At 40.6% G+C, this 27714-nt stretch overlaps 1 protein-coding gene across 1 annotated transcript; it reads left to right on the top strand.

Moving 5' to 3' along the window:
• The first annotated feature begins 20752 nt into the window (after window positions 1-20752).
• Tceanc (transcription elongation factor A N-terminal and central domain containing) lies at window positions 20753-21793 on the top strand. Its single transcript, XM_055613342.1, is given in 3 exon segments — window positions 20753-20916; window positions 20918-21390; window positions 21393-21793. Coding segments are annotated over 3 exon segments (1038 nt in total).
• The last annotated feature ends 5921 nt before the right edge of the window (window positions 21794-27714 follow it).

The following is a 27714-nucleotide window of genomic DNA, read 5'->3' as shown; positions in this document are numbered from 1 at the left end:
GTGTCATTGTCTTCCTTTATATAGCTTCATATGTGGCTTTTTATGTCATTTCTCTGTGGTTTCTTTTTATATCATATTATAGGACTCTCCCATTTATAAATACAAGCTGAAAATGTATAATGTTCCAACAAAAAATATTAACGTAAGACTCCTTTCTTATATCAAATTTACTAAGGCTTGCTTTATATATAACATCACTGTGCCTTTTTGATTGTTTCTGAATGTTCCACATTAAGTCACAAAATGTGAAAATGCCAGCTCATCTCCCCCTACCCAGTATATCTGCTTTTGCTACATGAGTTGATGAATTCTTCTAAATAACATTTCTAGAATAACAGCAACTTAAAAAAAAAAGTAAGTACAGATAAATAGTCAATTTTGGGGGGCTGGAAAGATGACCCAGAGGTTAAGAACACAGGCTCTTCTTGCAAAGGACTCAGATTCAATTACCAGCACCCACATGGCAGCTCACAACTATCTGTAACTCCAGGTCTGGAAAATCCTATGCCATCTTCTGGCCTCTGTGGACACCTGTATGCCCATATGGACACATATATAAAATAATAAAGTAAATAATGTATAAATGTTTAATTGTTTTAACTTTTAAGCTACTTCATGAAAACAATTAAATTAAACATGGATTTTTGCCTTAAGTGGCTCAGCCTGCTCTTTCGCAGTCAAACTTGCCCATTAAAAAAAAAAAAATTAATAGGTCTGAAGAGATGTTGCAGAGGTTAAGAGCACTGTCTGCTCCTCCAGAGGTCCTGAGTTCAATTACCACCAACCACATGGTGGCTCACAACCATCTATAATGAGATCTGGTGCCCTCTTCTGACCTGCAGGCAAAACATAATAAAAAATCTTTCTTTAATTTTTTTTTATAATTATATCCAGTAAACCACCTTGAGTCATACTCAGGTAAATGGATATGTTAGTGATCAATGATTCTATGTTTACTTATTTGTATGATTCTGGGACATGTGGTTTTTTGTTGTTTTTTCTTTTTTTCTCTATTGAAATACTTTGTATTCTTAAAAGACAAGATTTGCCTGTACTATCTTTTCAGGGATATGTGTATAGTAAAAAGCCTTGGTGAATATATGCAGTATCTTCCTTCTGGAAGGCAGATTTAACTTCTCCATCCTGTCCCCTCTGTCTATGGACGAGGTCTCATGTAGCCCAGGTTAGCATCAAACATACTGCATATGGAGGGATAACCTTAAATTTCAGATCTGCTGGGATTACAGGCAGGAACCACCATTCCCAATTTATGAGGTTCTGAGGATTGGACCCAGGATTTCATGCATTCCAGGCAAGCATTCCACCAGGTAAGCCATTTTAGTCCGTTTTAAAGAATTTTTAAGAATACAAAGTGTTTCCATAGAGAAAAAAATAAAACCACATGTTTAACATACACATAAGTAAACATAGAATCATTGATCACTAACATATCCATTTACTGTAGTATGACTCAAGGTGTTTAACTGGATATGATTATAAAAAAAAACAATTAAAGATTTTTTATTGTTTTGCCTGCATGCCAGAAGAGGGCACCAGATCTCATTATAGATGGTTGTGAGCCACCATGTGGTTGCTGGGAATTGGACTCAGGACCTTTGGAAAAACAGCCAGTGCTCTTAATCTCTGAGCCATCTCTCCAACCCCAGCTATAAACTTTTTATATACTAAATCATACAGGAATCTGTTATGCTCTCACTTTAATGGACAATGTTTGTGACTTTTAAGGCTCCAACTTAACAGGGACAAAACCTAAAGTCCTAATATTTAATGATTAACAAATGCAAGTTAATAGTCAGTCATCTTATAGATTATCATGTTCTTTAACATGTACAAAAATATATTTATAGTCCTATAGATGCAAACATGGTCTCACTACTTACTTAATTAAACAGCTGAAGATGGTCCCTGAGTAATCATAACAAGAGTTGGTAAAAATAATAAGAGAGGAGTCTTCCTGATAGGCTCATCTACAGAAAAAACTGTGCTCCAGACCTTGCTCTAAGGCTGTTGGCTTTCTTGCACAAAAAAAAAAAAAAAAAAACCATGAGGTCTGCAATGCCCCATCCTCCTGGGGTATAGCCAAAAGTCAATTCTGCCAGGTAACTCTTTCAGTGCAGCCAGGAAGTACACTGGTCTAGCAGCTGCCTCAACCTGCCTGCTGGCAGACTGGCCTCTGGAAGTCAAAGTGCTCCCATGCAGGCTTGTCCTCTGTGCCCAGCCATGGAGGCTCAACGAGCATAAGAGCCACAGTCACTTCCAGCCTTCAAGCTCCTTGGCATGGTGGAAGACAAATGGTTCCTAGATTCAGCGACCTCCACCACCCTGGCCCAGCCCAGGGTAACATTATAGATAGGTCTATTTTGGCCTCACACTTGGGCCCCATTGGACATATTGCCAACTTCTGTCTTGGAAGACTTCAGATGTCTTCTCAGTTCTCTTTATATGTCGGGGATCAGGCCTTAAGCCTGAATCCTAGAGTTTCTACTGTCAGGCCTAGACACAATATGCATTGCCAGACTCAAGAAATAGGTCTCAGATGTAACCTTTTGCAATCCCTTTAGCTAAAGAACAATTAATGTTAACAGCAGTCTCACATATGTCTCATGGTAAATAACTGCATACAAAGCCCTAAGAAAATGTTTGAGGGTCTAAAAAGTGTATGAAGATTGTAAATGCAAGTTATAACGGTTGCAAGGTCTAAGGTGATTTAAGGTATCCTAAATAGGTTAAAAAAAAAATGCTTAATATTTCCTCCTGCTGCTGTGCTGCTTTTATATTGACTGTTTAGAGCTTTGACCTTTATCAATAGAGCAATAGAGCTCTAATTTATTAATCTAACTAACTCTAATACAAAAACATTCTACTATACCACCCATTATAATGGATCCAAGCTCAAGATTTTAAATCTCCTTTGGTTTGTCTTTTAAGTATAGACTTAAAAAAATTGTTTCTCATTGTGCTATACTTATGTACATACAACCTCTCTGGATAGAGAGAAAAAAAGCCTCTCTTCTAGTATGTGTAATCATACTAAAGGTTACGATCAAGTGAGCTTTTGCCCCTTCTACTTCACGAGAGGCTTCTGGCTTTCCAGAACTCACCTTTAAAAAATGTTTATGCTGTTAACACAAATGTGTATGTCTACTGCCTGGTATATTTCACTGCCAATTACAATTATAATGCTAACATTTCTAAAGTTTTATCTCTGCAAAGCTTAAAAGTAATTCTTGTAAGCTGCAAGAAATCCACCTGAATCCACGTCTCAGGTCAATTGGGCTATTACCTATCTCAGAGGGTCGATTAAATAAATGGAGGTTCCCTCAGGTAAATGGAGGTTGTCATGTTCAAGTCTCTTCTGTCTCTGTTTGTTCTCCCAAAAGTTTGAAATGTACAGCTAAAGGAATTTTCTTCATAACCTACTTTGTCTTCTACCTATATATATGTTCCAGTAACCTGATGAATCCAGGTGTTTTCTATATCCATGACAATGCCAAAGCAGCTACCACAGGTGTTCCAGTCTGACCTTACAGACTTCTGTCAAGCTGGATCTGCACTTTCCCTTCCAGCCATGAATGTCCTCAGAGACCCTGGACAATATCAAAGCAACCTGTTCTTCCTGGACTTGGACAGCATTTCAGCCTTTTGACCTCCCTACAGGGCCCCCAGTTTCAGCAAGAAGTAGACAGAAGAGAATCTCTGCCCATTATTTACTTATTAATAACAAAAGGCTAGAATGATGTGCTTCAGATCCAGGACATGTAGCTCCAGGTTTTCTCAGCATTCCTCAGTCCCTATCTGCTGCTAGGCAGGGCTGGCAACTCCACCCTCTACCCTCAACTTTCCAGGGCAGGGGCTTCCTCTCCTCCTTAATATGTAATCTGGACATTTTGTTGCTATTACTTTTTTTCATTCTTTCTCTTACCCCCTTGCATGGCAAACAAGAGCTGCTTCCAAAGAACATATGTTAATTTGCCTTACATGAGAAGCAGCCCAAGCTCCTCATTTTTTAATTATAGAAAAACTGAGGAATATTAGTATTTAGGCAGCCTGCTTCTTGGTTGTCTAGCAACCTATGATGTCATCATGTGTGACCTACCTGGTGTTGCTTCTGGCAGGTGTGGTTAAGTTGCTCCATAAAAGGACCAACCTGCCACTTTGTCTCTCTCTTGCCTTCTTGCTCTTCTCCTCTCTATTGGGGCGCTCGCTCCCCCCACCATGGCTTTCTTTCCCTCTCCTTCTCTCTCTCTCTCTCTCTCTCTTCTCCCTTGCCCAGTGACACCCTCCCCCTTCCCTTAATAACCCCCCCAACATTGAACCAGTCATGTGACGTGGTTTATGAACCTGCTGTGTAACTTCGCTGCACAGTCCTAACAGTTTACATTGGGAATGTCTCCCAGAACCCTGTACACCCTGGACATCATGTGGCTACTGGTGGTGAATGTCAATATAGTCCTGAGAGGGACCGCGGCCAAGGAAAATAGTCCCACTGACAGGGATCTGCAACTCTCTCTTGCTCCCTATCTATTGGCCATCCTGAGACAGCTCCTTTGTATCCTATTGCTCCTTCTAAAAGTCTGTTCCTAGACTGAGTATGGTGGCACATTCTTTTAAACACACAGCAGCCTGAGGGAGGAGGATCAGAAATTCAAAGTTAGTCTCAGCTATATAGCAAATCCAAAGCCAATCTGAGCTACATGAAGCTGTCTCAAAAAGCCAAAAGGGGCCTAGACACAGTGGCTAATGCCTTTAATCCCAGCAGAGGCAGGTAGATCTCTGTAAATTTCAGCCCATCCTAGTCTAGTGAATTCTGGGACAGTTGGGGCTACACAGAGAGACCCTGTCTCAAAACATAGGTAGGTGATGGTGATGGAGGATGGGAGTGGGTGTAAACTGGTGGGGGGGGGGGAGAGAAAAAATAGAAAGAGGAAAAAATCTTTTCTCCAAAACAATGAAACCCTATATAGAAAAACAAAATATTTTTTTCTCTAAAGATGAGCCTACAGCCACCTGCCCAGCTCTCCTGCAGAACACAAGATACTGTATCCTTCAGTGTCTGAAGTTTCTCAGAAATACCACCACACCCTCTTGGGCAGCCTCTGTTTTAGTGCATGACTACAACCAGGCAGATAGTACCTCAGGCATGAACTGCTTCTTCACATGCCTGCCTCCTCCTTGGTCTTTTAAGAACCTATACTTCTATCTTCATACAAAAACCCTTCCAGTCCAGTCTTGCTTGAGACATCAAAGCATCCAGCCTTACAGACCTCTGGTTCCCTCTCAATTCACCCTTATTAATACTTGTTTTCTGTGAAGTTTGCCTGGTCTCTGACAAGTGATGGGAGAGTATTTTTTTTTGGGGGGGGGGGGGGGGGGGTTGGTTGGTTTTGTTTGGTTTGTTTGTTTTTTTGTTTTTTTTTTTTGTTTTTTTTTTTTTTTTCAAGACAGGGTTTCTCTTTGTAGCCCTGGCTGTCCTAAACTCACTTTTAGACCAGGCTGGCCTCAAACTCACATCAATCCATCTGCCTCTGCCTTTCTAGGATTATAGGCATGAGCCACAGAAACTGGCTGGGGGACTATTCTTATGTCACAAACATAGGAAACACAGGGAGCTTCACGTGTAACCTTTCTCGAGTAAAGTTTCATACAAGCAGCACCCAATGTCTAAATCTAAAGGGACATTTCAGCACTATGGTAATGTCAGTCTCTTCCTGTCCTGGAATCCCAGTGAAAGAATCAGGCCTGGTACCCCCAAAATTCACTAAGAACTAGGCCTAAACAAGGACACCCAAAAGTCACTAGGAACTAGTGACCCCACCCCAAGGTTACCAGGAACTAGTCCATAGGTCACCAATTCCAGAAACAAGGTCATAAGATTTCCTACCCAAGAAACAGCCTGAAGATAACCACAAGAATGGGAAGATATCTTATATCAGGGTGGGTAGGGCATTTGTGTTGAGCAGTTCACCGACCTTGTAGTAGAACATTTCATGGCACAGAAAATACCTAACATTCCTGGGGTCTATAGATAGCTTGCTCAATGTTATATTAGTTAGCCAATAACTTTGTAACAAGGTTACCCTTGCTGAATGTCACCCAATCACACAACTGTTAAATGGGAAATTCCCAGTCCTTCTTCAAGCCCCAATAAAAACCCTACCGTGCAGCTGCTTAGGGCTCTCCTCTCTGATCCACTGTGTTGGTGGCGGAAGAGAGAGGGAGCTTAAGCCCAAATAAAGCTCTTTGCTCTTGCATAAATGGTCTGGCTCCTGATGGTCTTTGAGGACCTTAAGATCTGGGCATAACACCAGGGTCACATTTCTTTTAAAAGTTATGTCAGTGTGGGCTAGTAGCAAGCAACAGAGACAGACCCTGAGTAACTTACAGCAAGGACAGTAGTGTGCATGCAGACAGAAGCCTTGGAAGTGAGCTGCAGTGCCCTGTGCAGGACAAGGAGCCATTGTAGGAATGGCCTGCTAAGGATGCCATCTCCACCTGCATAGTCTCTCATCGTAATGGAGCCTCCACAGTACTGTGCTCAAAAGTTAAATACCAGGGGATGGGGTAGCTGACACTCAGTCATAGAATACTTACCTCGCTTACAAGAAGCTCTTTGTTCAAGCCCCAGAACCAAATAAACTGGACATAGACACTGCATGCCTGTGATCTCAGCACTTGGGTGATAGAGAAAAGAAAAGAACAAATTCCTATTCGAGCCAGGCACGGTGGTGCAGCCCTTTAATCCCAACACTCTGGGAGGCCAAAGCAGTTGGATCTCTGTGAGTACGAGGCCATCCTGGTCTACAAAGAGAGGCCAGGATAGCCAAGGCTACACAGCAAAACCCTCTCTGAAAAAAAAATTAAAAACAAAGAATGGTGGAAACTGGAAAGAATCATCCTGAGTAAGCTGTCCCAGAAACAGAAAGACACACACAGTATATAGTCACTCATATAGACATATAATATAGGATAAACCTACTAAAATCTGTACATCCAAAGAAACTAATCAAGAGAGAGGACCCTGACTTAAATGCTCAATCCCCATCCCAAAAGGCAAAGAGGATGGACATCAGAAGAAGAAGAAAACAGGAAACAAGTTAGGAACCTGCCACAGAGGGCCTCTGAAAGGCTCTGCCCTGCAGACTATCAAAGCAAATGTTGAGACTTATGGCCAACTGTTGGGCAGAGTGCATGGAATCTTATGAAAGAAGTGGGAAACAGTAAGATCTGGAGAGGACAGGAACTCCACAAGGAGATCAACAGAACCAGAAATTTTGAACACAGGGGTCTTTCCAGAGAATCATACTCCAACCAAGTACCATGCATGGAGATAACCTAGAACCCCTGCAGTTTAGTGTCCAAGTGGGTTACATAGTAATGGGAACAGGGACTGCCTCTGACATAATCTGATTGGCCTGCTCTTTGATCACCTCCCCCTGAGGGGGGACCAACCTTACCAGGCCACAGAAGATGACGATGCAGCTACTCCTGATGAGATCTGATAGACTAAGATCAGAAGGAAGGAGAGGAAGATCTCCCCTATCAGTGGACTTGGGGAGGGGCATGCATGAAGAAGGGGGAGGGAAGGTGGGATTAGGAGGGGAGGAGGGAAGGGTTTACAGGGGGGGGATACAAAGTGAATAAAGTGTAATTAATAAAAGTTAAAAAAATAAAAAAAGAAGGAAAGAAATTCAAGGTCACCCTTACTATACATAGAGTTCAAGGTTAGCCTGGGCTACATGAGATCCTTTTTTTTTTTTTTAAAGAAAAAAGTCACAGACTGTGCTGAGGTCAGGGAGCTGCCCCTGACTAGGGTGAACAGGCATCTGCTTTACTTTGTAAATGGGTAATTTACAGAATAAATTTACAGAGCAAAGCTGGTTCTGTCCCATCAAAGTCTACCTCATAGATTCCATTATAAAAACGTTGGAATTGAGGGTTTATCTAGTCCATCAGTACACCAAGCTAAGAGACTGACTCTTTTCACAACAAAAGGAGATGACACGTTCCATTCCCTGAGCAAAGGAAAACCAGGTAGCCTTTGAGACCACTTTTTTCTATTGTTATTGTTGGGTTTTGGTTTTGTTGTAGTTGTTGTTGTTTTGAGACAGCATTTCTCTGTGTAGCCTTGACTCTTGGCTGCCCCGGACTCGATTTGTAGACTAGGCTGGCCTCACACCAGAGATCCACCTGCTTCTGCCTCCCTGAGTACTAGGATTACAGGTGTGTGCCCCCACACCCAGCTCAAACAGCTTCTTGATAAAATTCCAAAGGAGGGTGGGGATGGTGAGCCATTGGGGATCTCTTGAGTTTCTCTTAGTTCAGTATCAAGAAACAGACTATTTACAGAAGAATGTATGCCATTTTTATGCTCTAAGGGGTTTGTGCAGTTGATTTCAGCTCTTAATATTTGAAATCAGTGGGTTTTTTTGAAATTTATTTATTTGTGGGTATGAATGTTTTGCCTGCTTGTATGTATGTGCACCATGCACATGCCTATTGCACACAGTGACCAGAAGGTGTCAGATTAGCTACCATATAAGTGTTAAATTCTAAATTCAGGTCCTCTGCAAAAGTAGCAAATGTTCTTTGTTGTACCCAGATTGTGAGACCGCAAAAGACCACCAGAAGTCGAGTCCATTGCAAAATACATGAGGATCTTTTTATTACAAGCTCGAGGCCGGGTCTCAGCAACCTCCCTGGTTGAAGAGGAGGAGTGCTGCCCTATGGTCTAGGGTGACAAGGTTTTTATAATGCAAAACTACAAGCAGTGAGTTATATGCCTTGGCATGATTGGGTAAGGGAAACTTGACTTTTGAAATGATTTGTTTACTTTAGGCGCCAAGTCCATAAACAGTTCTGGCCAGGCCATCTGAGTCATTTCCTAGCAACCATATCTCCAGTGGGCAGGAAAAGAATGTGGTAAGGCAAGATCCTCCTGGCAAGTGGCTGGACATGTCTCCACCTGGCTGGCCTTTGTTCAGGCTTGTGCTTTACACTTTAAAACAATACCCAAAATTCTTTGGTCTCTCACTCTAAACTACTGAGCACATTCTCCAGACCCCCAAATCAGTGATTATTGAAAGGCTCTGGGATTAAGTTGAAGACGGTATCACAGCAAATGTAAGTATTGGTATTCAATCTTCAATGAGGAGTACCCAAGAAGCATTAAATTATAGTAATGACTAAACTTTGACCCACCAGATTCTGATGTCATTGGCTTGAGGTTCAGCCTGATCTCCAAGAGTTCTAAAAGTTCATCAGTTAGCTTTCTGTTGCTGTGATAAAAATACTATAATCAGAATCATCCTAGAAGATTTATTCGGGTTTATAATTGCAGATAGGTAGAATGTCCATACTGACACAGAAAGCATGGCAGCAGAAGCAGGAAGCTGAGAGATCACATCAAAACTATACATGGGAAGTAGAAAGTGTCAACTGGAAGTAGAATGGGGCTATAAACTCTCAGAACCTTCTCCCCTGTGACATACTTCCTCTAGCAAGGCTCACATTCTGCAAGTTCTGACCTCCCCAAACCACAACCAACTGAGGACTAAGTGCTGAAATACAAGAGACTATGGGGAACATTTCTCATGCAAACCACAACAACAGGTGATCTTAAAATGAAGTTGAAGACCACTTACCTAGAAATCTCTAAAATCAAAATAATTAATAATCTAAGTGTCGGGGAGGATATGAGAACTCCCATACTTTGCTGATGGGAGTGTCAATTGTAACAACCTCATTGGCAATGTTGACTAAAACAAATGCTTGCCCTATTTCGAACAATTTCACTCCTGAGTATATACTCAAGAGCAGGGCATATATCCACCAAAAGATAGGAATAAAAATATCCATAGTAGTTTATTTGATGATTGCTCAAAACAAAACAAAACAATGCCAGGCATAGGGCTGATGCCTTTAAAGCCAGCACTGGAGAAGTAGACTGATCTCTCTGAGTTCAAGAACAGCTATTGCTATATGGTGAGTTCAAGGACAATCAGGTTTATGTAGAGAGATCTTGTCTCAAAAACAAAATAAAACAACTTAAATAACAACCAACATCAAAATACATATGTTAGCTGAATACAAAGCAATACCACACAGAATGAAAACCTACCACAGAGGCAAATTCCATAGACATAAAATTGAGTGAACCAAACTTATAGAAACTAGTACTATGAGTCTGTGGTGTGTGTGTGTGTGTGTGTGTGTGTGTTGAAGGAGGTCAGAAAAGTATGTCAGATCCTCTGTAACTGGAGTGATAGACAATTGTGAACCATCATGTAGGTGCTAGGAACTAAACTTGAGTTCTCTGAAAGAGCAAGTTGCTCTTAATCACTGAATCACCATCTCTCCAGCCCTTGCATCTTACTTTTTGAGACAGGGTCTCTCTCTGAACCTGGAGCTTACCGGTTCAGCTAGGCTGTCTCCCCACTTCCAACAGTGAGGGTATAGATGTATAGCACTATGACTAGTTTTTCCATAGGTGCTGGGGACAGGAACTAGAGGCTTCAGACTTGTACAAGAAGCACTTTATCTACTGACTCATCTCTCCAACCCAGTAGGTCTGTTTTTTTGATAAGGTGCAGCCAGACAACACTAGTGTCTGGAGACAGAGGTCAGAGAGAACTTACCCTGAAATAGTAGGAAGGACAAACAGGAAGCTCTTGAGACCAGCTCTTCATCCAGAAGACATAATTTTACCAAGATATAACTTTAAGATGTATCCATTTTACTGAGTTTATTTCCCAATGAAAGAAAACCAAAATCACAACTCTATGACAGTTAAACATAAAGCAGGACTGCTGGTGCATGCCTAAAACCACAGCTCTCAAGAGCTTGAGGCAGGGGAATCAAATCATTGTGTGTCCAAGTCCAGCCTGGGTTACAGAGTGAGGCCTTGTCTGCAAAATAAAGAGCTTACAACAACAAAGTAAGCAGTTTACACAATTTTTAAAAGTAAAAAGTCTTTGCTGGGTGTGGTATCCTGTACCTTTAATAGCAGCACTTGAGAGGCAGAAGCAAACTGATCTCTGAAGCCAGCCTGGTCTACAAAGGGAATTCCAAGACATCCAGGGCCATATATGTTTATAGATTACAAATATATATAAAATATGTATGTATGCATGTATATTGGTAGTAGTGACAGTAGTAAAGGTGCTTGCCACCAAGCCTGACAACCTGAGTTTGATCCCTGGAACTCACATGATAGTAAAAACTGATTCTCACAAGTTGTACCCTAACCCCCCCACACACACACAATAATAGATAACTGCTATTTTTACACCTTAAATATATACATGTATATGCCAGAAATCCTGTTGCCTTCCTGAGCTTGAAAAATGCTAGGTAAGACCCACCTCCCCACTCCCAGTTGAAAATCACTGTTTTAATCAGTCTCATCTGTACAGAAACTTAACTTTCTGGTGTGTCTTCTTTTCCTAGAATAGTCCAGCTTCCCTACGTCCTTTTACCTGTGTTGTCTGAGGCATCTCTTGCAGAAATTAAACATAGAGTTTGTGTCTCTACACTCTTTGTCTTTTTACAATGTTTCCTGTCATACTGTAACTCTTGAGATGTAAAGGAAACAGCTCTTTTAAAAAAATTCCATCCATTCTGTTCTCTAACATTTATGAACATCTCCAGCTAAGCCCTGCTGTTTAACAGGAAATAAATGTCAGTCAACATCTTAGAACCCCAAAAGAGATGCAGTTGTTCTGACTTCATTCCAGGGACAACATCTGCAGGGTTTTTTTTTTTTTTTTCCTAAGTAAGCCTCTGGAGAGGCCCCAGAAAGGATTTTTGCCTCTATCCCTTGGGAATTTACAGGAAAGGGCTGTCTATGTGAGCTCAGGACATCAGTGTTGCCACTCAGAGACCTAATGAGGATTGAAAAGGAGTTTCCACTGCACTAAATGAAACTGATCTAGGAGAAACTCAGAGTTTCAAAATAGCTGAAAGATGATTTTTAAAACAAACATCCAGGACTGGAAAGATGGCTGACTGCTTAAGAGCACTAGTTAGTTGTTCCTGCAGAGGACCCAGGTTCAGTTCCCAACCATGTGTAATGCCAGTTCCTGGGGAACTATCTGGTGCCCCTTTTGGGCACCAGATATGTGATGATCTATAAATGCACAGTCAGGCAAAACAATGATACACATAAAATAAAACATAAACATATCTTGAAATAAAAACACCAAAGACCTGGGGCTAGAGAGATAGCTCCATGGTTTAGAGCACTGGTTGTTTTTCCAGACGACCCAGGTTCAATTCCCAGCACCCACATGGCAGCTCACAACCACCTCTAACTCCAATTCCAGGGGATTTGACACCCTCACATATACAGAAAAAATACCTATGCACAATAAATAAATAAATCTAAAACACACACACACACCAAAGACCCAAAAACCAAATGTATAACTGATCATAAAAATGGGTACTTTTATTATCAGTCTACTCAAAAATTGTTCCAAACAATGAACTTCTCAGCAGCCTTCTTATTATCTGTTTCCATCCAATATAAAATCATTCCAGATGAGCTAAAAGTCAGGACTGTTCAACAAAACTTTCTATAATGTTCAACAAAACTTTGCCATAATGAACATGTGGCAACCTGTGCCATTTAATACAGTACCCAGTACCCACAGTTGCTGAGAACTTGGCATGACTTTTAAATATCTCTAAACTTAAATAGCCACAGGTAGCAATCATCATAGCCAAGGCAGGCCTACACAGTAATTGTAGCATGCCTCTTAGATGATATACAATATTTTATGTTTTTTTTTTGGGGGGGGGAGGAGGAATTTATTTTTCTTTCACAACCAAAGGAAAGTTCGTCATAATCTGGATATGTTTTCAGAATTTTGACTAATGCCTTTTTTTTCTTCTCAGTACAGCAAAGTCATGGGGAAAAAAAAAACTGGTTATAATGTCCCTGAAGGCTCTACTGGTAGAGTTTTGAAATAATCTTTAATATTTAGACTAATTCTTCATGGATGTTTTTAATAGCTTTTTAGAACTGTTTGCTTTGGGGTTTTTAATGCTCCACTGGGGACTGAACCTAGGGCCTTTGACATGCTATCACAACTACTTCAGAGCTCAGCTACACCCTCTGCAACTTCTCCTAGGCCTTACGTGTGCACATCTCCCTAGCCCAGCTTCAGCAGAGTCCTGATGTGTCAATTTCCCCAGAGGTTCTCACTCTCGAGAGCCAATAACTTTTAGCACCTGCTCCAGTTGTTCATTTTGCATCATCCACCTCTGCCTACAACCCACACACTTGAAGATCTTCAGCCAAAATCCTAGTGGCTTATATGCTGGGATAAATACAAGGATCAAATACAACATGGGGATGAAAGGATTGATTTCAATTTCTGGGTTATAGTCCATGGCTGAAAGAAGTCAGGGCAGGAACTTGAAGAAGAAACCATGATGGAATGCTATTTATTGCCTTGCTCTCAAGTACACACCACCTACCTTTCATAGAGAGTCCGAGCCTAAGGACAGTATTTCCTTCCAACAGTGGGCTTGAGAGACCAAATAATTAAAAATTTAGTTTTTTGGGCTATTGAATTAAAATTTAAAGCATAAGCCCAAACAAAGTCCAGACAGGTGGAGACATGTCCAGCACCTGTAGGGAGGAACCAGCCTTACTGCTTTCTTTCCTGCCCAATAGAGATAGAGTTGTTAGGAAACCGGCCCAGATTGTCCCTCTCCCCTAGCCACAGCCAAAGGAAGCCAGACCGTTAATTGTTTTGGCACCTAGTCATAGCCAATCAGTTCAAAATGCAACATCCCCTTTTGTGTTTCAACCAATAGACACTTGCCAGGCTGAAATTCCCTGTTTTGGGTGCAGTGGGAAGGACTGGGATGTATTAATCACCTAACTACCCTGAGCTTGGGGTGGGGCTCTACCCTCAACTGCTGCATCTGTGAGGGTATGAGTCTGAGCTCTAGCTTGTAGTAAAAAGATCCTCATGTGTTTTGCAACGGACTCGACTCCTGGTGGTCTTTTTGGGTCTCGGGAATTGGGAACAATAGGCTGAGCTCTCCTATGTCAATTAGAAATGGAGACACAGCCTAGTGTGTCCACTGGACAATCTGACAGAGGCAATTCTTCAATTGAGGCACCTTCTTCAGGTGTGGCAAGTTGACAATCAAGATCTTGGCATTTTGTGGATCATAAATGATTTCAGAGAACCTCAATATCAAATGGGCTTACTTTTTGAGAGTGATGGATCACAGCAAAAACAAGCATCTCAGACTGGGCATAATGATACACGCCCATAATCTTAGCACTTGGAGAGCAAGAGGATTATTCTGAGTTTGAGGCCAGACTGGGCTATGCCAGGCTAGACTGTATAGTAAGATACTATATTAAACCAAACAAAACCAAAACCAAGATTGCTTTGTAATCATATCCTAATACTAACATAGATCAAAATATAAAAACCATCAGGAATCCCCTATCCTGATCAGCATGAGGCCCTTGTCTTCCCCTACTAAGGTAAAATCTATTTGATTCATCACTGAACTACCCTGCTTTCTGATCACTTCCAGTACACAACATTTGGAGAGTTTGCTCCCTTAAATATTTTCCCAATTTGTTTTGAAATTGCAGGTCGACAAAGGAGACTGCCACATTCTCTAGTTCAACATCACTGTGGTTTTAATCCTTGCGAGCAAACCATGTGCAGAGGTGAGCTCAGGTTGCTTGTGACTAATTAATGATGTTTACTACTTTCATTCATTCACGTGATACGTGTTACAGAGCAATGCTTGTTGGAATAATTACTGTTGTCAGTAATTACAGCTTGCCTTTTTACAGCCTAGTTAGAGATAGGGTCTTACTATGTAGCTCTGGTTGGCCCAAACTTGTGGAGATTCTCCCATCTCTGCCTTCTGGAGTGCTAGTATTACAGGCCACCACGTTTAGCCATTTATAATTTATTTTAGTGTTCTGATGGAGGTTTTGACATTTATTTTTATTTATTTAGGGAGGTGAGTATCACCTCCATGCCCAAGCTGTCCTCGAACTAGGGATCTTCCTGTCTCTTTATTCTACAGCATTTGCTTAACATGGCCCACCTGTTTTTAATTATGTTCGTCTGCTTATAAAAACGTATCTTAGATTGTTTCTGACATGAACTCAATTGCAGGCTCTTTTATCTCCCCCATCCCTCCCCCGAGGGAACAGCAGCCCTGCTAGGCCACAGAGGACAATGCAGCCAGTCCTAAAGATACCTGATAAGCTAGGGTCAGATGGAAGGGAAGGAGGACCTCCCCTATCAGTGGATTTAGAGAGAGGCAGGGAGGAGATGAGGGAGGGTGGGTGGGATTGGGAGCGAATGAGGGTGAGTATTGGGAGGGAATGAGGAAGGGGACTACAGCTGGAATACAAAGTAAACAAAACTGTAACTAAATATAAAAAAAACAATAATTTAATTTAAAAAAATAAATTGAAAGCTAAATCTATAAAAAAAAAAAAAAAAAGGAAAAAGTATCTTGGAGTGCACAACTAACTTTGCCACTGAAAAATGGCAACAGGGTTGGTTTCACTTTGGGCCTCAGAGAACTGCTAGGAGAATGGGCCACAACTTCAGATGGCTCTGCACATGCGCTATTTCCCGGGCACGTCAGCGCATGCTCCACTTCCCGGGCATGTCAGTTTCAGATCCCAAGCACCAAAGTTTAGGACGACGGAGGCTAAGTCATCCGACCCTGAGAACCGGAAGTACCCTTTGGAGGCGGGCAGTCGAACACTCTAAAGGCGGTGCCTGTGTTTCGGGGTGGGTGGTGCTGAGGACACTAGGGCGGTTTTCTGCTTTTCGAGTTAGCTCGGCCCCCAGCTGAAGGGCTAACTCCTGTTTCCAGTGTAAGTCCCATCCCCACTCGCAGAGGTGCTCAGGTGCGCCCTGTACACGGGCTGCTGGAAGGTTGAATTCCCTCCTCCCCTTTAGCTGAGGTCCCTTGAGCAGGCCGAAAGGTGCACCACCAATGCTTGTGCCCTCCTTGTCCCCGGGGGTGGGTTTCTTCAGGCTTTGTTTGGTTTTCAACACCACCCACCGGAATCTCTCTGGGCGAGCCCTTTCCTGTCCAGGTCCCTTGCCCAAGATTCCTGACGTGGCTGCTTAGAGACAGCAACGCCCCTGCTGTCGTTCCGCATCCTGTCAGTTGTCGCACTTCCCCCACCACCTCCCCAGCCCCAACCCCCCACCGCCTGTGCCAGGGCATTAACCGCCGACTGCTAAGTATAGGTTAAAACTAGACAGTCCATTTTTCCCCCCTTCAAAGTTGAATGAGATTTAAAGACCTAAACAGATGGGGTTACTGCTGCTTTGTTCCCTATAGCTTCTGCAAAATTTCACTGTGAATATTCCTATCGTTTTTCTATTTCAGTGCAGATGTGTGTATGCCCTTCCCAAAATAATTCCATATTTCCAAGAGTATGGTAGTGTTATGGCCAAGTCACAAGGACCCCAAAGACCACCAAGGAGGCAAACTTGAGCTCAGGTCCACACAGTCACCTACCAGGCTCTGTCACTAATGCAGCGGTACAGTGAAGAGCCCCGAGCTCAGGGAGAGAGGGTTTGATTTCTTTTTTTAATTTATTCACTTATTATTTACACAATATTCTGCCTGCATGTATACCTACACACCAGAAGAGGACATTAGATTTTATTACAGATGGTCTTCATCCACCATGTGGTTGCTGGGAATTGAACTCAGGACCTTTGGAAAAACAGCTTCTTTAGGTGTACAAATTTTAGTATGATTATCCTATATTATATGTCTAATATCCACTCATAAGTGAGTATATACCATGTGTGTCTTTCTGCTTCATGGATACCTCACTCAGAATGATCTTTTCTAGTTCCCACCATTTGCCTGCAAATTTCATGATTTCCTTGTTTTTAGTTGTTGAGTAGTATTCCACTGTGTAAATATGCCACAATTTCTGTATCCATTCCTCAACTGAGGGACATCTGGGTTGTTTCCAAATTCTGGCTTCTATGAATAAAGCTGCTACAAACAAGGTTGAACAAATATCCTTGTTGTATACTTGGGCATGTTTTGGATATATGCCTATGAGTGGTATGGCTGGATCTTGAGATAGCACTCTGAGAAAGCGCCAAACTGATTGCCAAAGTGGTTGTACAAGTTTACATTCCCACCAACAATGGAAAAGGGTTCTCCTTTCTCCACATCCTCTCCAGCATGTATTGTCCCTTGAGTTTTTGATCTTAGCTATTCTGATGGCTGAGAGATAAAATCTCAAAGTCATTTTGATTTGCATTTCCCAGATGACTAAGGACGTTGAGCATTTCTGTAAGTGTGTCTTTGCCATTCAATATTCCTTGATTGAGAATTCTCTGTTTAGCTCCTTACCCCATTTTTTTAAATTGGATTACTTGGTTTGTTGCTGTTTAACTTCTTGAGTTCTTTATATATTCTGGATATTAGCCCTTTGTCAGATATAGGGTTGGTGAAGACCCTTTCCCAATCTGTAGGCTGTTGTTTTGTTCTAACAGTGTTCTTTGCTTTACAGAAGCTTTTCAGTTTCATGAGGTTCCATTTATTGATTGTTGATCTTCGAACCTATGCTGTGGGTGTTCTGTTCAGGAAATTATCTCCTGTGCTAATTAGGTCAAGACTTTTCCCTACTTTTTCTTCTAACAGGTTTAGTGTGTCTGGTTTTATGTTGAGGTCTTTGATCTACTTGGACTTTAGTTTTGTGCAGGGTGATAAGTATGGATCTAGTTGCGTTTTTCTACATGTAGACATCCATTTAGACCAGCACCATTTGTTGAAGATTCTATCTTTTTCTTATTGTATGGTTTTTGGCATCTTTGTCAACGACCAGGTGTCCATAAGTGTGTGGGTTTATTTCTGGGTCTTCTATTGCATTCATTGATCCACCTTTCTGTTTCTATGTCAGTACCATGCAGTTTGTGTTGCTGTTGCTCTATAGTACAGCTTGAGATCAGGGATGGAGATACTTCAGAAGATCTTTTACTGTAGAGGATTGTTTTAGCAATTCTGGGTTTCTTGTTATTCCATATAAATTTGAGAATTTTTCTTTCCAGGTCTGTAAAGAATTGTGTTAGTAATTTGATGGGAACTGCATTGCATCTGTAGATTGCTTTTAGTAAGATGGCCATTGTTATTATGTTAATCATGCCAAGCCATGAGCATGGGAGATCTTTCCATCTTCAGATATCTTCTTCTATTTCTTTCTTCAGAGACTTGAAGTGTTTTTTTTTTTTTTTTCATACAAGTCTTTGACTGCTTGGTTAGGTTCACACCAAGGTACTTTATGTCCTTTGTGGCTATTGTGAAGGGTGTTGTTTCCCTAATTTCTTTATCAGCCCTTTTGTCTTTTATATACAGGAGGGCTTCTGATTTTTTGAGTTAATTTTGTATCCAGCCATGTTGCTGAAGGTGTTTATCAGCTGTAGATAAACACCCTGGTAGAATATTTAGGGTCACTCATGTATACCATAATATCATCTGCAAATAGTGATGCTTTGACTTCTTCCTTTCCGAACCAAATCCTTTGATCTCCTTTATTTGTCTTATTGCTCTAGTAAGGACGTCAAGAACTATGATGAAGAGATATGGATTGAGCAGCCTTGCCTTTTCCCTAATTTTAGTAGGATTGATTTAATTTTCTCTCCGTTTAGTTTGATGTTGGGTATAGGCTTGCTGTATATTGCCTTTACTATGTTTAGGTAATTGCCTTGTATTCTTGATCTCTCCAGGACTTTAAACATGAATGGGTGTTGGATTTTGTCAAATGCTTTTTCAGCATCTAAGGGGATTATCAAGGAGGACCCTGGGTAAGATGCTCGATTTTTATTCAGAAATGCAAATGAGATAGATATAGGAAGAAGATAAAAATAAGGAACAAGACAGGAGCCTACCAGAAAGGGCCTCTAAATGACTCTACCAAGCAAGGTATCAAAGCAGATACTGAGACTCATAGCTAAACTTTGGGCAGAGTGCAGGGAATGTTATCAAAGAAGGGGGAAAGATATTTGAAAGACCTGGAAAAGTCTAGAGCTCCACAAGGAGAACAATAGAAACAAAAATCTGGGCCTAGGGGTCTTTTCTGAGACTGATACTCCAACCAAGGCCCATTCATCGAGATAGCCTGACTCCCTGCACAAAGGTAGCCCATGGCAGCTCAGTCTCCAAATGGGCTCCCTAATAAGAGGAGCAGAGGCTGTCTCTGACATGAACTCAGTGGCTGACTCTTTGATCACCTCCTCCTGAGGTGGGAGCAGCCTGACTAGGCCACAGAGGAAGACTATGAAGGACAATACTGATGAGACAATGATAGGCTAGAGTCAAATGGAAGGGGAGGAGGTCCTCTACTATCAGTGGACTAGGGAAGGGAAATGGAAGAAGTTGAGGGAGGGAGGGCAAGATAGGTAGGGGACAAGGGAGGGGGCTACAGCTGGGATACAAAGTGAATAAACTGTAATAAATAAAAAAATATATTATATTTTTAAAAGATCCCCAAATTATAAATAAAAATTGTTGTTAGGAAAAAAAAAAAGAAAGAAAAACAGCTAGTGCTCTTAATGTCTGAAAGGTATTAAGCAGAAGAACACACACACACACATGAATTAAGAAAGCCAAACTCTGCATGGAAAACCATCTGTATCTCTAGTTCTAGAGGGATCTAATATTTCCTTCTGGCCTCCACAGGTACCAGGCATGTACATGGTGAATAGAAATACATAGAATACATGCAGACAGGCAGAACATTCATACATGTAAAATTACAAAAAAAAAGAGAGAGAATTTATTTCAAACTTAAAAAAGACCCTACATTAGGAGAATTAAATATATCTGTGGCACATGAATTTACATAATGGGAATACTGGTATTATTTTTCACAACTTTTCTATAAATATAAAAGTATAACAAATAAAGAATAAGTAGGTTATCTGGATGTGGCCCTGTTTTTTCAACAGCTCAAATGTTAGCACATTGTATCCTGTTCAATTTCAGAGTTCACCATACCTGCTTCCCAACCTGTAATATCTGTTTCTTTACATTGGTTCAGATATTAGCATTCCCCTTTTGTTCTCCTTCCTTTTTTATATTGAAAAATACTGCTACAAAGATTATAAATGCTTTCAAGTATCTCATCCTCACAGCTGAATATGAGGAGAAAATAGCCCAGTATTTGCTCAGCATTGTCTTATGGATGCTTATGTGAGCATGATTTTATGCCCAACATGATCATCAGATTTCACCCAAGATGAGACAGAGTCTCATGCATTCCAGGCTAGCCTCAACTTTTCTATGTATTTGAAGATGGCATTAAACTCCTATTTCTTTTGTCTTCCACACCCAAGTGCTGGGATTGTAGGCATGCCACACCATTCTAGATTCCTGAATACTCTTAGAGACTGATTTGTACAGTTGGAGGTGGAAAAGTTAGAGCTGATATTCTAGCAAGTCTTTGAATGTTTTGCTGAAACTTTGCAGAGCCATTTGTTTGCTTCTGGTACTGAGAATAAAAGTCTTGAAAGTTGATTTGTTCTCATTGCTGTAGTGTCTAATCTGCCACACACATTTATATTACATACTCTTCCAGAAAACATCACATGGACAACTGAGAGAAGTGCTAGTTCACCCTCTAAGAGCTGCAACTAGTAAAAGCAAGCTTAAAAAGATTGAACGAGCTTTTCTTTTTCTCTTTGCAGCTGTGAAGATGTCTGACAAGAACCAGATCGTTGCCAGGGCTTCCCTGGTTGAGCAGCTGTTGTCTAAAAGGTAGTTTGAGGATACTGGCAAACAGCTTACTGAGCTAGAAATAATTTATGTGTCTAAGGAACATCTCCAGGAGAAAGATGTAGTCAGAGCTGTTTACAGACTCCTCAGTGGCTTTGAGAAAGAAGACCAAGTTTCTGCTCGCAAAGTGGAGAACCTTCTATAAGAGTACACACTTCAAAACAAAGAGAAGCCTTAAATTACTCCATACAAATGTTAATAAAGGAGAAAGTGCAGCAGTTTTTCAGTATATGAGCCAGGATGAGATATTCAGTCTCTGCAGTTCTCTTTTTAAGCTGTCATCCCAAGATGTTGCAGAGTCAGCTGCAGCAGTTGGGTCTGAAAGTAGCACTACTTACTCAAAATTGAAAATAATGAATATTTAGGGGTGTGATGACTCTGAGTCCAATAGTAAGAGCTCATGTGTGTTCCGGGATCCCTTAATGTCTGTGAGCTCTAAATGCCTAGAGCTCCTTTACACAACATTAGCTAGTTCTTCCACAGATCACACAAAAGTTCATTTGTGGCAGAACTTTGCAAGAGAAATTGAAGAGCATATTTTTACCCTTCATTCAAACAACAAAAATATAAAACTTGTATTCAAAGCAAAGTTGCCAATTTGAACAACTCCAGAAATTCTCATTTACGACAAAACTTGCTCTCTGAAACCATGTTTGCAAGAAAATTTGCTGAAATGACTGTCCTGGACATGGCAAACCAAGAGTTGAAGCAGTTGAGGGCATCCTACACAGAATCCAGTATTCAAGAACATCGCCTTCCCCAAACAATTGGTAGTACACTAACAAATACAATAAAGTGCGGGCACTGTGAGAAATACAACAGCAGTCTCATTGTAATTGCCATAGGAACACTTTTCCTTCCAAGTTGGGTGCAGAATTCAAACCCACATGAACAAATGACCTATGTCATTTGTAATGAATGTAGAGAGCAGTGGTACCATAACAACTGGATGTGCTTGTAATTTGTAAATAATTCTTTCAAGGGCATATGTTTTATATGTTTAACATAACCCTTTTGTGCTCATTTTTTTTATAAATTTTTTTCTATTTTTGATTTTTTAAATTTATTCATTGATTTATTAATTACAGTTTATTCACTTTGTATCCCAGTTATATTTCCCTCCTTAGACCCCTCCCAGTACCACTCTCCCTCCCTCTTCTCCTCCCATGCCCCTCCCCAAGTCCGCTGATAGGCCAAGTTCCTCCTCCCCTTACCTCTAACCCTAGCTATCAGGTCTCATCAGGACTGGCTGCATTCTCTTCCTCTGTGGCCTGATAAGGCTGATCCCCCCTCAGGGGGAGGTGATCAAAGAGCCAGCCACTGAATTCACTTCAGAGACGGTCCCTGTTTCCATTACTAGGGAACCCACTTGGAGACTTAGCTGCCATGGGCTACATCTGTACAGGGGGTCAGGTTATCTCCATGCATGGTCCTTGGTTAGAGTATCAGTCTCAGAAAAGACCCCTGTACCCAGATGTTTTGGTTTTGTTGTTCTCCTTGTGGACCTCCTGTCCCCTCCAGGTCTTTCTGTGTCCAGCTACTTTCATAAGATTCCCTGTACTCTGCCCAAAGTTTGGCTATGAGTCTCAGTATGTGCTTTTATTCCTTGCTGGGTAGAATCTTTCAGAGGCCCTCTATGGTAGGCTCCTGTCCTGTTCCCTGTTTTCTCCCTCTTCTGATGTCAATCCTGTTTGCCTTTCTGAGTGAGGGTCCTTTAGGGTCATCCTTCTTGCTTAGCTTCTTTGGGTGTACAGATTTTGATATGTTTATCCTATATTATATGTCTAATATCAACTTATAAGTGAGTATATACCATGTGTGTCTTTCTGCTTCAGGGATACCTCACTCAGGATGATCTTTTCTAGCTACCACCATTTGCATGTAAATTTCATAATTTTCTTGTTTTTAATTGCTGAGTAGTATTCCACTATGTAAATGTACCACAATTTCTGTATACATGCCTCAGTTGAGGGACACCTTGGTTGTTTCCTGATTCTAGTTATTACGAATAAAGTTGCTATGAACATGGTTGAGCAAATGTCCTTGTTGTATACTTGAGCATATTTACAAAATTTTACGATTAGTTTTGTCTTTGGGATTTTGACTTGTGAAAGATATCACTAGATAGCCAAAGCTGGCCTCAGTCCCATGAATGCTGGGATTACATGTGTACACCACCACAACTGGCTTTATATACTGTTTTTATTACAGTCCTAAGAATGAAGAGAGAGAGTTGTATGCCAAAGTACAGGCCACGAATAGTAAAAGTTTTTTGGGAAGAGTAGAAGACTTCCACATTGTACTTCGTGGCCCTTTAGGACTTTACTCAGAGTGACACTGTAGCTCCACACAGCCAGAGATGATGTTAGAGATGCAGACTCTGGAAGAGATGCTCCTTGAGTCCTGATCTGCATTTTGGTAGGATCCCCATATTATCCTCTGGGATATTTTTAGAAACACTGACAAAGCACCAGGCCTGTGGTTCTCAGGAGTGACTATATTAGGATTTTCTGGGAACATTAAAATGTGCTTGTTCCAAGGACCAAGTCTAGGACAATTCAGTCTGAACCTATGTCATGGGACCCAGGAATCATCATTTCTGGTCATTTCTCAGCTGGCTTTAAGTTGAAGTTAAGAATTAAGAACTACCTGTAAGTAGTCTCTCATTTGAGCCTGAAGAAATTAATGTTATTCTGGAGACTTTACAGATGAGGAAAGAGGCCCACAGAACTGCAGTGACTCGCCCAGGTTACACAACTATAAGTAGTCTGCCTCACACTGATTCCAGACTTTTTAACTTTCTCCTGAAACAAGTGTGATGGCACATTCCTGTAATCCAAATGCTAGGGAAGATGAAACAAGAGGATTTATGTGAGTTCAGGGCCAGTTTGGATTGCAAAGTCCCTGTCTCAAAAAACAAACAAACAAACAAACAAACAAACAAACAAGCTAAAAGTGTATTGTGTTTCAAGCCTGTAATCTTAGCATTAGGAATGCTGACCAAACCTTTGGCAGAGTACAGGGAATCATAAGAAAGAAGGGGAGTTAGCCTGATGAGGAAAGGATAGGAGCTCCACAAGGACCAAATATATCTGGGCACAGGGTCTTTTCTGAGACTGACATGCAACCAAGGACCATGTATGAATGTAACCTAGAACCTCTGCTCAGATGTAGCCTGTGGTAGCTCAGTAACCAATTGGTTTCCCATAGTGAGGGGAACAAGGACTATTTCTAACAAGAACTCAATGACTGGCTCTTTGGCCTCCCCACCCCCCAAGGGAGGAGCAGTCCTGTTAGGCCACAGAGGAGAGCTTTGCAGCCAGTCCTGAAGATACCTGATAAAACAGGATCAGACGAATGGGGAGGAGGTCCCCCCTATCAGTGGACCTGGCAAGGGGCACGGTGGAGATGAGGGAGGGAGGGAGGGACTGGGAGGGAATGAGGGATCGGGACACGGCTGGGATACAGAGTTAATAAAATGTAACTGATAAGAAAAAAATAAAATTCAAAAAAAAAAAAAAAAGGAATGCTGAGCAGAATCCCATGGTTGAGGCCAGCCTGGGTTATATAGAGAAATACTGCCAAGATATAAAAGATTAGTCCGAGAACGACTTAATATTGACTTTTGCAAAGTGTGCTCTTGGAAATGGGTGCTAAGCAAACAGTTGTTGACATCTCTAAGCTTATGTAACTAGTTTTATTCTTTTTGTCCTTAATTTTTTCTCATTTTTCAAGTATCTTGGGCTGTGGAAAATTGAACTGTAAGTTAGATTTTGGCCCAAGAGCCTTCTTCCTTAGTTGAATGAATTCTGTATTTTTTGAGCACTTAATAAAGTCTTTATGATATATATAGTTTTGTGATGTTAGCAATCTGCATGCCTTCAAAGGCATGTCTGTTAGGTTTGAAATTCAAATTCTGCTTATATAAAATGGCACTAGTTGTTAGAAGAAGTTTACTCCTTCAACCTCTACATTTATTTATCTGCTAACTGAAGAGGAAATCACTTCTCTAAGGACTTTGCAAACAGTGTTTACTGATTTGTATGATTAAATACAACAAGCCTTTTATGTGATTAGGACTAATTTTTTCCTCAAAACTGATAGACTGTTTATCATTTGAAGTTTTTTTAACATCTAAAATAATTTATATGTATAATTCACACAAAAGCTTATATATGTACTCCTTTTATAAAGTTTACCAGTTGTTTATATATTTTTTCTTTTGGTTGTTTACTGAGACATGTGAATAGTTTCTATTTTTATAAGACTGGCTCCACTCTGTAGCCTAATCCAGAATGCTATGGTTTGGGGTGTAAGCCACCATTTACTGATTTTTATCATATTAAAGGTTTATTTCTTAGTTTCATATAAACTCACGTTTTTACCAGTTATTATCCCCTAACTAACTCCCCAGAATTCCTTCAATGGTATCTGTAGGCTTTTCTGTATATATGTATTTTTACATTCTAATGACAGTTTCCTGATGGGATCTGTAGGCTTTTCTTTATATATATGTATATGTGTGTGTGTGTGTGTGTGTGTGTGTGTGTGTGTATTTTTTACTTCCTAATAACAGTTTCCCAATGGGTGCATAAAACTAGTAAACATTTCTGTTGCAGATCTTTTGAAGAAATCAGCTGTCAATTGAAGCTGTCAATTGTGAATTATATTTTTGTTGTATTTTCTCCATTTGGCATTCCAAGGCTGTTCTTCATGATGCAATGTGTTAATCCTTTAAACAGTAACTTACAAAGTCATCAAAAACACACAAAAGTTTTACAAAGTGTGGTTTCATGTGACTTGGAATTAGCTTAAAACCTAGACAGTGGTTGTGCAAGAGCACACACAGCACATGAATACCATGTTTGATTTGCTCAAGTCAGTGTTGTTTGAGTGTTCTATGTATCTGTGTATGATCCTTTATACTGAGATTTTGTAAGCTACATTTATCAAAAATAAAAGCACTTGAAAAGGGTAAATCTCTTATTCTTCAGGATTTTTTGTTGTTGTTGTTTATGTATGAGGTCTTCCTCATTTCCCATAAACTTTGTCAGTTAGTTTTGCAACAAGAGATAGGGAAATGGTGATGTGGGTTTTATTCTTTGGTCAGTGAGGCAGTTACATTTTCTAAGTATTGTTTTACACTGTCTTACCCTCTAAGAGAGAGAGAGAGAGAGGTTTCTTTTTTCCAATACAGGGTTATCTCTGTGTAGCCTTGGCTATCCTGGAATTATCTCTGTAAACCAGGCTGGTCTTGAACTCAGAGATCCACTCAGCTCTGCCTCCCAAAAAGTTGAATTAAAGGTGTGTGCCATCACTGCTCAGCTAGAATATTTTCTTTACAGTTGCTGGTGGGGTAGATTCTAACTTAAAATTGCCCTTTTACGAACAAAGAGCAATTCCGAAGACTCTAAGATTGGAAGGTGCCTGACTATTAGGATCAGTTGATGTGAATGAGAGACAATATAAAGTTCTCTACAGAGTTCAGGAGGTCCATTGTAGGTCATGAGAACAATAAGGACTTGGGAGCTTTTGGTAGAACAGGGTGGTTTGTGTTTTAAAAACAACAATACTGAACCCAGGCAATTTGTAGCCATGGGATTTGAGTGCCTTTTAGGAAGATCTTTGTAACAGATTTGTTGAGTGATGAGAGAAATAAGGACAGATGCAGGAACACCATTTAAGTGGTCATTAACAGTGGTCAAATTAAAGATCAGAAAGAATGGTTTGTCTGCATCCTGATAGTTGATGGAGCACTTAGAAATTTTGCAAGCAGCTGTTTCATAAAATATGCCAAATCTAAAATTTTCTTCCTGTGGCCAATAATCAAATAAATAAATAACAGTGCTGACTGTCAGCACTAAACACATAACAGCTTTTACCCCAGTCTCCATGGTAACTATAAAGTGTGGAAACATCCATTTTAAAACCTGAATGTTGGACGGTTTTCTTCATGGGTTTTCCCAAATCAGTCTCCTTTGTCTGTACTACTTTTTAAAGTGAAGAATTGAGTACAATTGTAGCTCTGTCTCTTCCTGGGGTACTTCCTGTGATGAGAGGCTTCTTTCATTCCCTGATACGGTTTCTAAGTGCCATGCAGGAAGCTTGTGGCTGGCAGTACTCCATTGTGTTTGCTGGAGCTGGGCCTTCCTCTTTTAGGTCAGATTGCTTTGTTTTTTTATATAACACCCAATCAGTGCAAAATATTTTGCCAAAGTGTTTTTATCTCTCTCAGAGGTAGTTATTGTAAGCACCTAGATTGTAAAAAGTATAACTTATTTTCAGAAGAGTGGCACAATCAGATAGGCAAACCAATGAAAACCTCATATAATCTCATTCATATTTAAAGTCAAGTTGCCAAAGATGCTATTCTATGTTGTCGGCAATTTCTGTTGAAAGGATTGCACATTTTGACTTGCCAGGTTAATTTTGATGCACAGAAGCCTTCTGAATCCTCTTGGTGACACCAGATTGGTCATCTGCTATTTTGAAAAGTAGGTGATTTTAAAATAAAAGTACTTAAAAATTAAAATGTGAACACATAAATACAAGGTGGTTGAGGCTGGCCTCAAAAATATGAATTATTTGTAGAAGTATGTTCTTGCTTTCTTAAAAAAAATGGAAATAAGCTGGGCAGTCAGTGGTGCATGCCTTTAATCCCAGCACTCGGGAGACAGAGGGCCCTACATCTCTGTGAGTTCAAGGTCAGCGTGGTCTACAGAGCAAGTGTTGGGACAGCTAGGGCTACATAAAGAAATCCTGCCTTGGGGAAAAAATAAAAATGAAACATGAATATGAAAGTTAGTTCCAGGTAGTCATCATCGTTGTCGTCGTCATCATCATCATCATCATCATCATCATCATCATCATCATCATCATCAT

This window comes from Psammomys obesus, unplaced genomic scaffold, assembly GCF_907164565.1.
Source record: "Psammomys obesus unplaced genomic scaffold, mPsaObe1.curated_primary_1811, whole genome shotgun sequence".
NCBI lineage: Eukaryota > Metazoa > Chordata > Mammalia > Rodentia > Muridae > Psammomys > Psammomys obesus.
The sequence above is the reverse complement of the archived record's forward strand: the minus strand, read 5'-3'. Positions and strand labels throughout refer to the sequence as shown.